The sequence below is a fragment of the Thermobia domestica genome, chromosome 3, assembly GCF_964235325.1.
Source record: "Thermobia domestica chromosome 3, izTheDome1.hap1.1, whole genome shotgun sequence".
NCBI lineage: Eukaryota > Metazoa > Arthropoda > Insecta > Zygentoma > Lepismatidae > Thermobia > Thermobia domestica.
In genome coordinates this window covers 92,724,672-92,743,708 of record NC_137456.1, presented here as the reverse complement: position 1 = coordinate 92,743,708, position 19,037 = coordinate 92,724,672, and the positions used below count along the sequence as shown (strand labels likewise).

The following is a 19,037-nucleotide window of genomic DNA, read 5'->3' as shown; positions in this document are numbered from 1 at the left end:
TTTAGTGAAACGCACCAAATGCTACAAAATGCATATGGTGATGAGTGTCTATCCCGTACGCAAGTTTACGAGTGGTTCAGGCGATTCAAATCGGGTAGAGAGATGCTGGATGATGATGAAAGATCAGGCCGTCCCAGAACCGGATTATCGGAAGAAAACATCGAAAAAGTGCGTGAATTCATCAAACATAACAAAAAATCGTCGGTGAAAGTTATTGAAATGGAATTAGGCATTCCTCAAACAACCGCATACCGCATTTTGACCGAAGTTTTGGGCCTTAGGAAGGTTAATTCGCGGTTTGTACCACACAAACTCACCAAAGACCAAAACGTTGATCGAATTGCGCATTGCAAAGACATCGTTAAAAGTGCTCAGCAGGATCGAAACTTCTTGAAATCGATTGTAACTGGTGACAAGACGTGGTGTTTTGAATATGAGCCCGAAACAAAGCGGCAAAGTGCTGAATGGAGAGCGCCGGATGAAGGAACACCCAAAAAAAGTCGCTTGGTGAAGTCAAAAGTTAAGGTGATGCTGATTTGTTTTTACGATTCTAAAGGAATTATCCACAAAGAATTTGTTCAGCCCGGCCAGACAGTCACTGGAGAGTTTTACTTGGGCGTCATGAAGCGTTTGCTGGCAAGAATTCGTCGTATTCGGCCCGAATATCGCGAAATCGGCAGTTGGACTCTTTTGGACGATAATGCACCATCACATCGTTCGCGACTTGTAACTGAATTTTTGGTCAAAAATCACATTATTCGGTTGCATCATCCGCCCTATTCACCAGATCTCGCTCCGTGCAATTTCTATCTGTTCCCGAAACTGCATTTGGCGATGAAAGGAAAGTGGCACGCATCGATTGATGCCATTGAGAAGGCGACGACCGCCGTCCTAAAGACCATTCCAATAAAGGACATGGAGAAGTCGTTTGACAACTTGTTGGAGCGTGCAAATACGTGTATTAATGCAGAAGGGGAATACATTGATTAATAAAAATGATTTGTTCCAAAATGTACATTGCTTTTTTGTTTTTTTAAAACGTTCGGTTTCTTTTGGAATGGAGGGTGTATATATATATATTTTGGGTGTGTTTCATTTTGTTGAGACAATACCACAACATACTATGTATACTATCTATGATATAAAGAACTACATTAAATGAGACAATAATATATCATGTTTCCATATTGCGAATATGTTTAGTTACTCATCTAAAATGTTATGCTCATTTCAAACTTATTTCTAATGCGATTAAAGAAAGAAGCAAACACGGGTGGACCATGAGTCATTATTCTCTGCTTAAGACCAACAATACTTCGGAGGCAATTGCACCAGAAAAAGATAAACTACAATCATAAAATGAGTCATTTGTCAGCTTAGTGTACAAACTATTATTAAATAACACGTTTTATACACTAGATAAATATCCAAGCAGTTCATGCATTGTGTATGTATTATCTATAACTACTACATACCGGGTGTTCAGAAAGTAATTATGCAATGCCATATTGTGTTGTGCTAAGTGATGACTGATATGATTATCAATATACAACATTTTCCATTGTTTAAAATATTTGAATCATATTTAAACCCTATTTGACCAGGTATTTGTATTTGTTTAAAGTGGTTTATGGAAAATAAAATACGGTAAGTTATGAACTGCATAGTTACTTTCTGAACATCCTATGTATATATATATAACTAACTAACTACTCTATGCTTATGGAACCAGCAGGTTCAATGCCGCGTTCACAAAAGCTCTCCACTGACTTCTATCCTTAGCCAACTGGATCCAGTTTCTACTTTGTATTCCTATCCCTGCGAGATCCATTTTAATATTGTTCTCCCATCTGCGCCTAGGTCTTCCTAATGGTCGTTTTCCGATTGGTCTTCCAGTCAAGACTTCGAAAGCGTTTCTACTTTCTTCCATCCTAGCTCCTAGACTTGATGACCCTAACAATGTTGGGTAGACCATATAAATTATGTAGTTCCTCGTTATGAAGTTTCCGCCATTCTCCATTCCCGTTCCTCTTGGGTCCGAATATTCGTATCAGGATCTTGTTCTCAAATATTTTCAGTCTATATTCTTCTTTCAGAGCAAGCGACCATGTTTTTCAACCATATAGAACAACAGGCATGATTATTGTTTTATATATTTTAAGCTTCAAATTCCTCGATATAATTCGCGACGACAAGAGATTTTGAACTGAATACTAACATGAATTCCCTGCTTTTAGTCGACATTTAATTTCTTCGTGAATATGATTTTCGTCTGTTAATATTGATCCTAGATATTTGAAAGTATCCACTTTATCAAAAGTATTATTTAATATTTTAACGCATCCATAATTTGCTGTATTATGGTCCCGACGCACTTCCATGTATTTAGTTTTCTCTGCATTTACTACTAAACTCATGTTCCTACAAGCGTTTAATAAGATCTCTGCATTTCTTTCTATTATTTTCCTGTCATCCCCTATTAAATTTACATCATCAGCATATGCCATAACCTGGTGAATACCGTTCAACTCTTGGCCATGGTTGCTATCTTTGATTTTCCTTGTAGTGTATTCCAGAACAAAGTTGAATAATAACGACGACAACGCATCTCCTTGTTTCAGGCCATTTTCGACGTGAAAGTTCGTGGACAAAACTTTTCCTACCCGGACTTTACTTTAGGATTCATTTAAACATATCTTAATTAATCTAATTAGCTTTCTCGGTATTCCAAGCTCTGTAAGAATGTTGTATAATGTTTCTCTCCTAACCAAGTCGTAAGCTTTTCTAAAATCAATAAATAGTTGATGCACGGGGGTATTGTATTCCCACTTTTTTTCGAGTATTTGTCGAATGGTAAATATTTGGTCGATAGTTGATCGATTGCGTCTAAATCCGCACTGATAATCTCCAATAATTTCATCTGCGTATGAGGTCAAATCTTGCTAATAGAATATTTGAAAGGATTTTATAAGATGTTGACAGAAGAGAAATGCCTCGATAATTATTACAGTCAGTTTTGTCGTCTTTCTTGTGAATTGGAACAATGATTGATTCTTTCCACTCTTGTGGCACTTCTTCCTTGTTCCAGATAAGAAGAATGAGTTTGTGTACCTTGTTCCACAATTTTTCTCCTCCAGCTAAAATTAACTCAACCGGAATTTCGTCTTCACCCGGAGATTTGTGCTTTTTTTTTAAATTTATTTATAGCGGTTTCTATTTCTATTCGATTAGGTTCTGGAATATACGGTTCTGCGTTGTGCATCTCCTTTTCTCTACGCACATTAGTTTTTGGCTGCGTGTTCAGCAAATCGTCAAAGAAATCTTTCCATCTATTTAAGATGCTATCCGTATCAGTGATGTATATATTGAACGCAGTGATTGAAATAGTGAGCAATGAAGATTATCCATATAATTATTATTATTATATAGATTGTAGAAAATGATTTTATGCCTTCTGTTGTAAGTTGTTGAAACAGAAACATTGTATTTGTTTTAAGGATTCTATTTATTCTGAGCATTGACGAGTTCTCTACCATTTCGTACAAACGTGCATGTAATGTGGCCAACGAATGACTATAAATAAAATAAAATAAAATAAACGTAAATTTTAACACACAGAATTGACTTTTTATTGATAATCGTAAAGCAAAAAACATTTTATGCAAAATGCTACAATAAAGACAGCATATATTTAACACGTCTATTATATGATAAAGACGACATTGTTCAGTTTACTGATGTATTCAAACGTACACTCATGTCCAAAATAATTGTCGCATATCTGTAACTGTCTTCTTGTAAGAATATAATTTGATACTGATTTTGTAGGGTACTTTTAATACTGATACTATGTGTATAATCAGGAACTGTATATTTGTGGTAAATCTCATAGGAAAAGTATTATAAATACGAAAATTTGAATTAGTAAAACAAAATGTTGTTAAATGGACAAGAAAGTTTTATTTTCGTTTTATTGTTTTTACTTAATGCTCTTTTGACACGAAATTTGCCACATGCATGTCTCTGTCAATTATACACACACTAATATTGTAAGAAATACCGGGCGAATTCGTTATCAAATTATATTCCTACAACAAGATATTTACAGACATGCGACAATAATTTTGAACATGAGCATAGCTGCATGACTGATGAGTGCATAGCTGGCATACAGGTTGTAACAGCTTTTCGCTTAAGCTGATGGCAATACCTCTAGATGGTCTGCAAACTGAAGAATTAGAGTGTTCGAAGCTAATGGGAATGAAGTTTCGCTAAGAAGTGCAGAGTACAAAATTATAAGTCATTTCAGAACTTCCAGATCAGATCAAAAGAAGTAAATCTACGCCAGACCAGAAATCATTATTTAAATAAGAAGTTGTATTTTTATTCTGGTCTCAAATATATACAGGAAATAGGAAACTCTTGTTTTAGTTTTTTCTACTTGTAAAATGTCTCCTTTGCTTTAAAAAATATATTCAAAATTTTTAATAGAAAATTAGGCTTCGTACATACAACAGCAATCTTTCACCTCTTTTGAGAAGAGTAAATTTTGTCAAAATATTGAGTACTGTGTAAATTGAATTCTGTATGATCTCTTAAATGGCCAATACATTTTTCTACTTTTGCAACGGTCCCGAACTGGTCTCTTGGGACCAGAAAGCAAAGCTTTATAGAATGTGATAATTTTTTATTCATGATTCAGAACGTACACCAAAAACAAGGAACTTTTGACACATTCTTTCCGAACATAGTACCTCCTTGTCACTGAAACGGCGTCAAAATGTGACAAGAGCATCTTCACATTAAGAACTTATTTGCAACGTTATTTTGGAACATAAGAAACAATGTGGAAAAAATGTTTGAAACAAAAACGTGTTATTTTCTTGAATACACTCTTAACCTGGACCAAAAATTGCTAAATTCAATATTAAAAATTCGATTCTGATCTGAACAATACCGTTACCGGTTTGTTGTGAAAGTTGTAAAACTTTACTATTTAATAGAACATACATAATTTCTAACAGTACCACACGTCATTAAGTTATATATAATTCTTAAGTGATCTGTCTTAAGTGAAAATACAAGAATAGACGAAAAAGATATTATTTATGCTTAACTGTGTTTTGGATAAAATAATGAAAACATTAGACACCCTGCTACCTAATAAATTTCGCAAAAGCATAAGGCTTCAAAGTGTTTTTATTTAGTATCTTTCGTTTGCATGTTTAAACAGTCCTATAAGAATGTGGCCACGAGATATATTCCACTACGTACGAAACCAAAATTAGCCTCCACTGCTCAGATAACTTTCGTAGTGCTTCGTTTTCATCTGACGGCGCCTGCACACCACTCACCAATGCATGTTCGCCTTTGCTTGAAGTACATGTAAATATTTACTTCTCCTTATGTACTCATTATACGATCCGTTCAAAAACTCGCTTCACAATGGACTACGACAAAGAGATATATAGAAACACTCCGCTATAGTAAATATTGCAAATGGTTTGTCCTCGCTTGAAGGCACTGGTCAATCTTTCTATACGTTCTTGCAAACACTCCAAGTAAAAATTGGTGATCGATAAATTGTATGTACTTTACATGTGATAGCATCTCTCAGTACTTTAATACTTTTAGGTCGATCCTGATAATCTTTAGCGAATACTGTTGAACTATATTTCTCTATAGTTGTCACTCGTACGAAACACGTGTTCAACAATAACAAAGTTGCTACATTGTTAATATTGTTAAATACAACTATATTACTTGATACTCAACAGAATTCTTACCGACCTTTGAGCATAACAACTGGTTACAATGTAACGCGAACCGTCTTTATTGTGCAGTATACATCTTTATTTAGTTAGCTGTTAAAATATAGTTTCGTTTCTGTCTGTATCGGATATTTCCATAACATAACACACACATGTAGAAGGAGAAAAATGAATGTTTCAATCCTTTTCTCATAATAACAAATACCTACATGCATTGCTGAGTGATTTTTTTAACGCATTGTATATAAATAAATATTAAAGAATAATCTCGTTTTTTTAACTGAAGTTTTATTATTTACTTAATATGTTTAATTCATTTGTATTTCCTTATATATAAGAATTTAATCAACAGATTTAAAAAAAACCTTAGTAATAATAACCTATTATACGAATTATTAATCCCGATATCGTGACATTCTTCTTGCCAATAGTAACATCGATAATTGAGGTATTCCTGTATAAAAGGAACTTATAAAAGGATTTTTTTTTATGGTAGAAAGAGATATGTTTTGTGCTGATAAGTATTAGTGAAATACTCAACTAAAAACTGCATATGATTTCACATACATACATCTATAAATTTTGTTTTCTTAGGAATTTGGATAGAGATATAGAAAGCTCAGCAAAGCGTTGGAAGAAATTTGTGGAATCTGAGTGCCCTGAAAAAGAAAAATTTCCCCAAGAATGGAAAAATAAAACGTCGCTGCAAAGATTATGCATGATGAGAGCTTTCAGACCAGATCGAATGACTTATGCTATTAAGTGAGTATTGAGAATATTTATTACAAGTAAATATGATTTTTATATAGCTATACAAGAAGTGTAAAATTCAAAATACAATACTTAAATAATTATACGTGAAAAGCATAATGTTAAAATTTATTTAAATTCATTGATTTCAGGGTATTTATTGAAGAAAAACTTGGATACAAATACATTGAAGGAAGAAGTGTGGAATTCGCAAAGTCCTTCGAGGAAACTAGTCCTTCTACTCCCATATTTTTCATTCTTTCACCTGGAGTGAATCCACTAAAGGTAAGTAATCTATTAGATACTTATTACTAGAGTCAATTACACATTCTATATATTTCGTTACAGAAATTTCTTTCATTATACCGTAAAATGTAGAATTTAGTTACATTTAAGTATTTTAAACCTTACTTTGTTATTTCAAATTGATTTATTTACGTTTAACATTCATAGTATGTTATTCGGGATTTAAGTTAACATTATCCAAATTAACATTTTATATTTTATCAGACTAATTCATTTCTACCTAACGTTTCATTACCTATGCTACTGTACGTATAAAGGTGAAACAATGCAACAAAATCACACAGATTTGTCGGATAACAACATAATTCTGTTCCATCAATAATTCAAACTTTAGAAATAACTACGGTACTATAAAGTTTTCCCATAGTTTTTTGTTTACTAATTGTATAAAAATTGTGTTTTCAGGATGTTGAAAGTTTGGGAAATAAATTAGGATTCACTATAACTGCAGGAAATTTTCACAATGTATCTTTGGGTCAAGGTCAGGAAATTGTTGCTGAAAATGCAATGGATATTGCTGCAAGAAGTGGCCATTGGGTTATATTGCAGGTAACTTTACTGATATAATGAATATGTAAGTTAAATAGCTCCAACCCTTTTACTGGTTAAGAATAATGTAAGAACTTATACGGGCCAATTTGGTATGTTGTCCGATCCAGTTCTTTAAGAAAATTTGCGTCGAACAGTATATATGTAACCTATTTTAATTAAGCAATGTCGGAAAATATAGATACATTTGTAAATCTACAGCTGTTGAAGAAACAACTAATGATTTCTTGAAACTTAACAGTATTTTCTGAAAATACAAACTTTACAGACAATAAACTTCTTCTTTTAGAACTTAACCTAAATATAGTATTCCTAGTTACTGCTTTTATATTTCAAAACAACAAAAACAAACCTAAGTGTTCAGATTATTGAGGAAAGTAAATATCCTGTTAATGAAAGTACTTTTACTTTAAGTTATATATTATGAGCCATGAATGAGTTGTGAATATTTATTAGCTCAGTAGTAGTAGTTTGTCATCAGTGTTGTTTCCAATCGTAGTAATTATCTTTACAGAATATCCATTTAGTGAAGAAGTGGCTGCCATCTTTAGAGAAGAAATTAGAACAGTACAGTGAAGGAACTCACGATGACTATAGACTATTTATGAGTGCAGAACCTGCAGCTACACCTACGGCGCACATTATTCCCCAGGTAAATTGTAATTCTATTCTGTTACTGTGAGATGCAAATTGAACAATAGTACATTTCTCCTATAATATATGAATCATTAGTTTTAATGCACAGCAATATTACAAAAAAAGACAGGTTACTCATCTTACTTTGAAAACATTTCTACGTACTATTGTAAGTAAAATAATTTAACATTTCACCTTAAATAAAGATTTCAATTAATTTAGAAGCTCCATCTTCGCTTGATGCAATTTCGCCTTTGTATTGGAATTCAGATATTTTCAGCGAACTTGATGGCTACTTTTTAATGGAATAAAGGGTCTATTAGGTTACAGTGATGTGAACACACTTTGGGAGAGATGGCTGAAATTCAGCTTAAATGTAGAAGAGAATATGTAGATTCTATATTCGACAAGCAAATTGTCCTAAAAAATGGATGGAGCATAGTAATAATAATAATAAAAAAAAACATTAACATTAATGTCAATGGAAAATCAATGAAAACCAAATAATTCCTCCATTTATCTCAAAAACAAAAACAGGAAGATGACTAAAATTCAGCTCAAATGTAAGGGATTCTATATTTCAAAAGCAAATTGTCCTAAAATGGACAGAACATAGTCGAAAACCACGAAACATTAACATTAATGTTTATAGAAAATCAGGGAAAAATAATTCCTCCACTTGTCTCGAAAACCTAAAGAAGGAGATGGCTGAAAATCCGCTTAAATGTAGAACAGACTATATAGATTCTACATTCAAAACAGAAATTATTTTAAAATGGATGGAACATAGTCAAAAAAATCACGAAACATGAACACTAAAGTCAATGGAAAATCAGTGAAAAAAATGAAGTTGTCCACATATCTCAAAAACTATAATAAGGATATGGCGAATTGAAAGCTTATTGCAAAGACATAATGAAGAGCTTAAAAGCAATGTATATCACGTAAGGTAAATATGGATACAATATTGTCAAAAGTCAAGTTGTTTGAATAAAATCAAGAATAATGATAAAGTATATGCATCTTCTTCGAATTACCCAGGGCACCCCACGCAGAAGTTACGTGCTTGAAATACCTCACATCTTGATTTAGATGGGATCCCGGGTTCAAACCCTGCTCCCGCCTAGTGAACTTTATGGTGGACAAACACCGTGTGCTTGGGTTTCCTCGGGGTTCTCCCGTTTCCTCCCACTTTCATCATTCCACCATTTCATTCATTTCTCATAATCACCGTCTCCTTTAGCCTCGCCGGCATAACCGTGGAACGTAAAACTCAAAAATTTCATTTCATTTTCTTGATTTAGAATCTCCAGACTCGACTTAGCACGCAACATGAATTTGACCTGATCACGTGACGCAGTCTGGTGCTTGTGGCAAACTGGACAGGCTCTTTTTTCATAACTCCGTAACTAAATAGACAACAAACATCCATACGAAATAATATATACAGTATGATGCAAAGATCATCTTCAACCCAATGACGTCTCCAGCTATTCGATTTGTGGTACTATGGTAAACAGTGATCGAATTAGAACGATATGAGCTGGTTAGCAATAGTAAATTAATATGCCAAAAATCATATCAAGTGTAAAAACATTAAAAATAAATTCTACTGTATTGAAATATATCTAGGATAGGTCTATTCATGCTAAAATACCAGTAGTAATTTACTTCCAATAGTTAAGAGTGATTTGAACAACGACATCCACTCATGAGGACACTTATAGACCACGTGTACTGCCAGATAATTCAAAGCATGAAATACCTGAAACAAAACATAAAAGCAAGGATTGCAGAATCTACCATACTACCGTAAATCTTGCGCAGTATTTCCTACAGACTTCCATTAAGCAGGTGAAGCAATCGAAAAAATGAATATCCTTCAAACAAAATATTAGTATCTTTTGTGGCCGCAATACATAACTTGAATTGTCATCCATTGTCAAACAATTTTTGAATCTTAAAGTGACGATATGGTAAATTTTAATTAAAGAAGTATTTGAAGGATTAATACCAAACATTGGATACTTCCAAAATCTTAGTTTTTCAGGAAACAGGTTCTGATATTTATCTTTGTTACAGGAACATTAGCATTTCAAACTATAGTTTCAATAGAAGTGAATCTGTTTGGTAGAAAACTTCAATAGCTGTGGCTTGAAATATAAAATTTACGAAAGAATGTACTGATCTTTAAATGTGAAATTTGAACTAGTCAATTTTTAATATCAAATTACTTATGACGCTATGATGCCTCCCAATTAGATAAATCCATGACCGTAGATACACACCTTCAGAGTTAAGTCAACACTACTCCACTTTGAAAAATCTGGAGGATAGCTTGGTCTTCAGCAATTAGGAGCATTGAAGGGAGAAATGCATTCAAGTAAACAGTGGTGATATTGAACATATCATTTAAATATCATTCTTCTGAAATAGTTGTTCCTCTCACCTTGTAGTTAAAGTTGAATAAAATATTCTCAAATATAATTGAGATGAATGCATTAGTATTTAATAGTGTATTAAAGGGATCCTATACGACATAATGTTTTTCCAATAATAATGAATATAATGGTTTTATTTGTTGCAAATAACAATTCCACTAGCGTGTAACTATGACATTGTAGATATTAAAAATTAAATATGGTAATGTAGTAGATGATAACATAGAGTAATAATTACTATCTTACATTTTCAGGGTATACTAGAGTCATCTATTAAGATCACAAATGAACCACCAACAGGTATGAACGCTAACTTACACAAAGCATTTGATAACTTCAATCAGGAAACACTAGAGATGTGCAGTAAGGAAGCAGAATTCAAAGCTATTTTATTCTCCTTGTGCTACTTCCATGCTGTTGTGGCAGAAAGAAGAAAATTCGGAGCTCAGGGTTGGAATCGTATCTATCCCTTTAATGTTGGTAAGTATAAGCCAATATTTTCTTGTGAAGATATGTTCTACTCCTTTCTTTACAATTTTTAAGTTCATATTTTTAATATGAATTTTATTTATGACACTAATTTCCATACAAATGGCTAGTTTATTTGTAATGTTAGGAGCATTTCAGAATCACGTAAAAAAATTAATATTGTAAACAAGCACATTAATATACTTATAGACATTTTATATAAATTAGTTTATGTAACTATAATTGCACCCTTTGTTTTCGAATATGTTTAAAATACTATAAACATTCTAATAACTAATCGGTTATACTTTTATTTATTTATTGTTTATAATAAATAAATAAATAGCCAAGCCTTTTGTTTCAACAACATTCCTTCTATATATAATTATGCTAATAGTCAAATAATGAATTTCTAGAACTTTAATATATAGTATGTGTTTAAAAGATACATTTTGTGTGTTAAAACATTCATCAGTCTTTCGTATCGAGTATTACACTGTATGGGGAAAAACATTCGAAATATGAGTTTTTTAAAAAATGAAGTGTTAACAGAGGTATTGAAGAGAAAAATAGCAGAGTAATTAAAAAGAGTAGTAAAACCAACTGGTTAGGATGTTGAACAGAATTTTTATTTTGAGGAATGTGACAGATAGAAGAAAATAAAGAATTTAAAGTGATAGACAGTATTAAAAAGGAAAATTTTAACGCTAAAACGAAAGAAATTAGTTGACAAGAACATTTCACTGGAGTATTTCAATATATGGAAGACGAACTCCTAATGATGATATAATGATGCTTATGTACTATGTAATCCAAATTGGGCAAAATGCACTTCGAGCAACACATTCATAAGAACTGATACCTAACCTAACCTAACCCAACGTAAACTAACGAACCTAACCTAACCTACCTTACCTACCCTATTACGTATAAATAATAGTGATTCTATTCCTTCAATGTCACATCTCAAAGTGCACTCTTACCCAAAATTGTACTGTTAGCCATACATATGTTTAATAATTATTATTTGTACAAATTGATGTAAAGGTTACTAATATTTTGAGAGTTTCAAATAAGCTTTTGCGTTGTAAAGTTTTGAAAAAATACAGATTACTTAAGAAAAAAATATTCTTGTTAATAGTCTGTTATAGAACTTAAAGTTTATCGGTTGAAGAATAATCTTTCTCGACTACTGTAATCTGTTTGTATTTTAGTGAAATATAAAGTTATTACATTGTTTAGTTACTTTCGTATATAAAAGGTCAAAATGAAATGAAATGAAATCTGTGAGTTTTACGTCCCACGCTTATGTCGGCTAAGCTAAAGGAGACGGTGATGATGAGATATGAATGAAATGGTGGAATGAAGAAAGTGAGAGGAAACGGGAGAACCTCGAGAAAACCGACACACACGGTGTTTGTCCACCACAAAGTTAACTTGACGCGAGCTGGGATCGAACCAGGGACCCCATGCAACAGAGGTGAACGTTCTACTATTGATAAAAGTCAAATATAAATATTATATTGTGTTTATTAAGATGCATACTCCACCTGATTCGAACACACAAGATTGGCATACAATTTTAAAATTTCTTTGTCCGTTATTAGACTATTTACATATGAGTACTTTATGCAAATTGCGTATTAATTATCCTACATATTAATTTGTCCATAGAACTATATAGCAAGGTGTATATTATAGATGCCGATAATTTTGACAATGTATTGTAACAATAATTATTATGGCAAAAGGTCAGCCACAAAAGTGCAGGCACACAAGGCAAAAGTATACGGTATCGCCAAAAATATAAATTTTTCCACAGTAAAAAATTGTCTTTGTTAAAAAAAAATTGCTGACAGATTTATGCATCATTACATTTCCCACGCTAATGTCTGACATCCCTAAAACAGCTTAATTATAAATTCTGTTTATTTCAGGCGATTTGACAATTAGTGTAAATGTTTTGTATAACTACTTGGAAGCAAATAACAAAGTTCCCTGGGAAGATCTGAGATATTTGTTTGGAGAGATTATGTACGGTGGTCATATAACAGATGACTGGGACAGAAGATTATGCATAACATACCTGGAGGAGTTAATGCAGCCTGAACTGGTGAGATTATTATCCTTATAAGTATTGTATACGTAAAGCTCCCAGTTTATTAAGTTTAAAGAGCTGTACAGAAGGTCGTTTTATTCTTATGCTAGTGAATTGCATCCGCCTGCTCTAGGCTGTAAAACCGCTTTTCAACTATCTATCATTTTCAATATTATGCCAGTACCCAGTGGCGTACGGTGAAATTTTATTCAGGAAAGTTTGCTATTTATTACAGTAAATTATTGTTTATTGCACTATTTAGACAGTGAGTGATTTAGTAATATATAATATATAACTTAAGTTCGACAGGAGTCAGATATAAACCCTTTGGGGGTACAAGTCTACTCTATGTGCTTTTTTCCATAGATAGGACGGTGGTAATCGCACGAATCTGCTTTGGCCTGGACAAATAAACCCATGCCTCACCTAAGGTGATGACCTAACGTCATTTATCACCTACGAGCTAGCGCTCGTATAGACGTTTGCATACTACTCTCCGTTGGGCGATATATGTCGATGCTAGAGCATAATCTTACAGTCATTGTTTAAAATCCTACGGCCTACCTATACAATTATTATTTAAATATGAGAAGTAAAATTAATGTGAAACATGTGCTTGGTGTGTTTTCTTTATCTTAAGTATGGTAGAACTATGTATTCTATTCTATTGTGTAACTAATAAACTCTTCTGTTTTCTATCGGCACACAGTTTGAAAATGGCTGCAGAAAGTTGTCGCAAAAAATATACATAGTACGTATCTATCTTGGAATTTACATTTTGTATGTACTTATATGTCTAGCCAACACTGTAGCCACACTGCCGTATCGGTTTCCGTTGCCGAAGTGAAGCCTGGGGGATGTAGCCAGTATCTGGATGAATGACGACCACTGGGAAAAATCAGATACTGTTGGCAGTCGACATTATAAGGGAAACTGGCGCTCTACCTGCATGAAAGAAGTGGCATACTCCGGTCAAGAGAAGCAGTAATCGCCGAGTAATGAATCCAGTGGTGTACGCAGACGTTCATAAAGAAGGAAATTCACGTTCCCAAGTTCATATAATTTTAGATATTTGTGTATATATCTTTAAATATGGTAAATGTTTATTTCTGCACACCATCTTGTTCAATGGGAGGTCAAAATCCCGAAAACCCTTTTGTGTATGCCACTAAGTAGATCAAGTCCTTCGAGGTTTTATCTTTCTCTGATAACGATCGATTGAAGATCGAAATCCTTAGTAATTTTCTGGTATTTTTACTTACTGTTAAATTCAAAATAACCAAGTAATGAACTTAATTTCATTTTTCAAACATCCGCGCTATGATTTTTTTGTTCTAATTCTTATGGGTAAATTAAAATCAGGTATGCACTTCGTTAGGGGGTTCTGGCGATTGCAGCTCCTTTAATCTCCATTATTACGAACTAAAATAAAAAGAAGGTAGACAGTAATGATTTAATAGTACACACTGCAAAATGAAGAATGCCTGTCTCAAGACAAAATTTTGTACACTGTTAGTTTCAGTAGGTTGTAAATATTTTGTTAGGCATTTCACTGTTCATTAACAAGTGCATTATGAATTCAATTCTATTACTAACTATATGTACATATTTAATGTTGTACAGGTGGATGGAGAACTTCAACTAGCTCCTGGCTTTCCAGCACCTCCAAATACTGATTTTCCCAGTTATCATCAATATATCGACGATACATTACCTCCAGAATCCCCATATTTGTATGGTTTACATCCTAACGCTGAAATTGGATTTCTAACTAGTACATCGGAGAATCTGTTTCGTACAGTGTTTGAAATGCAACCGCGAGACGCAGGGGCAACTGGTGGAGCATCTGTTACACGAGAAGATAAGGTATAAGTGTGAACCAACTACCTAGAAACAAATTTTCATTAGATTTTTGTTTATTTAGTTTTACACACTATTGGGACAGTATGTACCAAGCACTATTAATTACCATTCACCTACTCACGTTATACAGGAAACGGTGTAAAGGTACTATTAAATAAAGAGCAAATATTAAAATACCCTACTTTTAGGTTTCTTCTGTATTGGATGAGTAGTCGAACAATCAACTAGTCTTGCATTATTGTAGGTATAGTAATATCAATCCCCCAACATTGAAAGAGGTTAAATAGCATCCATTCCATCCAATTTCAAACATATCAGTTAAGTTGATTACAACTGTCTGAATGATTAGTACTGTTTGAATTAAATCTTTCGTTTCAACTCGGACAACTTGGTGTAGCATTTTTAGAACGCATTTTTTTTTTCATTTATCATTTTCCATTTGGTTTTACCGCAATGCATATATTGTAAAAGTAATTACCTATAGAATAAAGTTATTGAAATGCCTATGAGCTATAATAGTTTTTTTTAAATAATCTTTCTTCAACCAGTATCTTGTGAAGTAAGAACTTCCATAAAGTATTGACATCCATTTCACAAACACTTCACTATATATATATATTAACGTAATGAGCAACTACTACTGAGCCATGTCCGGTGTGCAAGCGCCCTCAATGGGCGACATAAAAGTATTCGTAGTCGTGCGACCTAAGCCGCCCTTATTCTCATAACTAGTTGGTCGTCCAACTAAATATCTAGTGATCGATTTGCCTAATAAATAAATAAATAAATAAAATGTTGAAGGCAAATTTTACACTTAGCTGTACACGGTTATGCCCAAGTAAAGCACAACGCGAGCAAAACTGAGTATGACTACCTCTTCGATCGTAGGAATCATTATTTATTGTTTACTCCCGATAAGGTTTAAAATTTATCCTATTTTCCCTCATTTCTTTTAAAAGACTTCTTTCATATATTCATCAATAAGTAAATAATTTTTTAAAAAGTACTTCTGTACAACTTTGTGTTTCAGCAAATTCACACTTTCAAACGCCATTTCATATTTGGCTAGACACACACACACAAACGAACAAACAAACCCTCGTTATTTACTATCAGATAATAATGTAAAGAATTTAATTTTAGAATACCCTACCAAAGAAAATAATATTAGTTTAATATTTAAGAAATTAGGTAAAGCTTGATTTAGTTTTATAGAAAAATTATCTGAATTTCCTTAATTTTAAATTTTATATATATATATATATATATATATATATAGATAGATAGATAGATAGATAGATATATATAACCTTAATGGGATATACATATAAATAAATATGTGAATTTAATTGCAGGTGAAGCAAATTTTAGACGAATTGGTTGAAAAGCTCCCAGATGAATTTAATATGCTTGAAATAATGGGTAAAGTAGAAGAAAGAACACCATATGTTATTGTAGCATTTCAGGAATGCGAAAGAATGAATATTCTCACTGGTGAAATGAAGCGATCTCTTAAAGAACTGGATCTCGGATTGAAGGTAATTTATTTATTTATTTTTACGTAGAAGTTAAGGTCACCACAAAAGCTAATGCTCACGGTATCCATCGAATTCCTTCCAATTGTTATTCATTTGTCTATCTGAAGGGAATATTAAGTTCTATTCAATCAATATAACCTTCTTCTTTTTCTTCCCTTTGTTTTCCATTTTTTAAATATAAATTCCACATTATCTTCTGTTCTTAGTTCATATGGTTTCCTTGCATTATATCTGCACATTAAGTGAAAAATTATCTGTTTGGAGATCAATAAAATTAACCAAAATATTTTGAAGAGTTACGATTGTTAATGTTTCCGTCATCGTGCTTTAATCATACAAACTTGCTTCTTATGTTCAGCATGTCGTTCATATGTGAGAGTAGTAACTACAATGATGAATTTGTATTCTTCAGAACGTTAATGTTACGGAATTCAGACAAGAAGTACGAAAGTATTGCATACAATTACTCACAGACTGCATTATTTTCAAAATTGCAATTTTACATGTTTATACACGGATAGTATTATCAATCAAATTTATTAGTTTAAAAATTACTATATTTTTCCCCTTAATAGCAACTTGCATTCTATATATAAACATATTTCGTAATTGCTCTTTTAATTATCGTAATTAGAGCAAGCGTCTTAATTTTGTGTACGCAATTCTACATGTTAATTTATAATTTTGCATTTAAGTTGTTATTGATATGATTTGTAATATTATTACATGTTATTGATATAAAGTATGCTTTGTAATATATGAAGTATGGTTTGCTTCCTGTCGGAGTTATAGGCTGCCGAAAACATGAATTTTAAAGGTCCATAGGTCCAAAACTATGGGACCTAACGTAGTCGGGTCAAGACTTCACTTAAGCACTAGTAGTGCCCTATCCAAATATTTAAGTTTCACAATGCTGCGGTATTTCCGCAACAATTTTTATGGAGGTAGTTGCTGAATACTTCAAATTATATACCTGTAGCCAAACTCCTTCTATAAAAATTGTTACGTGAATACCTTAGGATTCTGAAACGTGGATTTTTGGATAGCACGCATTTAATTCTTAAGTGAAGTCTTGATCCGACTACGGTAGGTCCCATAGTTTTGGAGCTATGGACCTTTAAAGTTCATGTTTTCGGCAGCCTGTAACTCAGAAAAGAAGCATTTGTGCACCCAGGTTGATCTATTCTTTTTGTCTTATCTTGGTGTAAGGAATCACCTCCCAAACGTTGTCGGCGTTGTTTTGAAACACCTTATATATAAAGTGAATATACGTAAAGCACTGAAATTTCTATTACAGTATTAATTATGTTTTATTATTGTGACTGCTGTAATACAACTTTATGATAAGTTTTATCCCTTATACATTTTTGTAAAATTGCACAATGAAAACAAATTTACAAAAATAAAGATATGTGTATTTTCTTTTCAGAATCTATTATATTGACACCAATTTTATGAAATACGGTAGTATATACACATAATAAATACACGTAATACTGGTAGCAAAATTTAGGGAAAAAGCTCTATTAGGGTAAATGTCTCTGGATGTTGATTCTAGTCACTTTACGACCAAGTTAACAATATAGTTTTGGCACCAAAGCAGTTATTTCTTTCCGTAATATTATAGTAAGGAATTTAAAAATAGTTTATTCCCAGCTGCTCAAGATAAATTCAAAGCACGTAGTGCAATGAATTTAAAATCAATTAGCATGGTTCGTGACAATGAAAAAGAATAAATACATAAATAAATAAATAGTTTTAATTCAAGCACTTAATACTCTAAAATAAACAAGACATTAGAACACAAACATTGTTGTATATATTCTTCGTCTCTTCTAGTTCGAATAATGAAATTTAATGAAGTCACCATTAGAAACTTTTCATGTCAGTAACTTAAAAACCGAATGAACAAATGTGAGTAAAGTTTTTTTCTGGATGTACAGATCATAAATTACCGAAAACGGTATTCAAATTATTCATTTGTTGTGATTTGTACATTACATTTTACTGTATTACAAAGGTTATGAAGGATAAATCTTAAAGGAGATCCAAATGATTAGTCGGGATTTTATCCGAGCAGGGTTTGAACCTGCAATTATTGCACATAGTGAGCTACGAGGCTACAGGAGAGATCTCTATTCGTCCTACATCCACGGATATGTAATTCTGTTGGTGGTTTCACGCATTTTCATCGTATTCTTGATGCAATCCAATAAATGAAAGAACTTTTGAAGATTTATATCTCGTAATGTTTTACGATGAATGTAAAATAAAACAAATAAATAAATAAACTTTTCTGGTTTATGTTTTATGTCCATAATTTGTTAAATTATCTCCACAGGGTGAATTAACAATCACGTCAGATATGGAAGATCTTGAAAATGCATTATTCTTAGATCAAGTTCCTGTTACATGGACAAGAAAGGCGTATCCGTCAATGCACGGACTTACAGCGTGGTTCGTAGATCTTCTCTTACGAATCAGGGAGTTAGAAGCTTGGTCATCGGATTTTGTGGTAAGTTATATAATCTAATTTTTCAAAGTGCTTTAAAAAGTAACTAGTTAATTGCATGGCCTATGGAATTCAAAGGTTCAATATCTCATTTACAAAAGCGCT

The 19,037-nt window shown here is 32.6% G+C and overlaps 1 protein-coding gene across 1 annotated transcript in view; it reads left to right on the top strand.

The window, feature by feature from the left end:
* The window catches only part of Dhc93AB (Dynein heavy chain at 93AB), a 253,302-nt gene that overhangs the window by 219,900 nt on the left and 14,365 nt on the right, over window positions 1-19,037 (top strand). Inside the window, exons 65-73 of the mRNA XM_081751294.1 lie at window positions 6,366-6,533; window positions 6,674-6,806; window positions 7,233-7,376; window positions 7,891-8,028; window positions 10,708-10,933; window positions 12,859-13,034; window positions 14,643-14,885; window positions 16,238-16,420; window positions 18,762-18,935. Coding sequence (XP_081607420.1) covers window positions 6,366-6,533; window positions 6,674-6,806; window positions 7,233-7,376; window positions 7,891-8,028; window positions 10,708-10,933; window positions 12,859-13,034; window positions 14,643-14,885; window positions 16,238-16,420; window positions 18,762-18,935 — 1,585 coding nt within the window. The remainder of the gene's footprint in view (window positions 1-6,365; window positions 6,534-6,673; window positions 6,807-7,232; window positions 7,377-7,890; window positions 8,029-10,707; window positions 10,934-12,858; window positions 13,035-14,642; window positions 14,886-16,237; window positions 16,421-18,761; window positions 18,936-19,037) is intronic.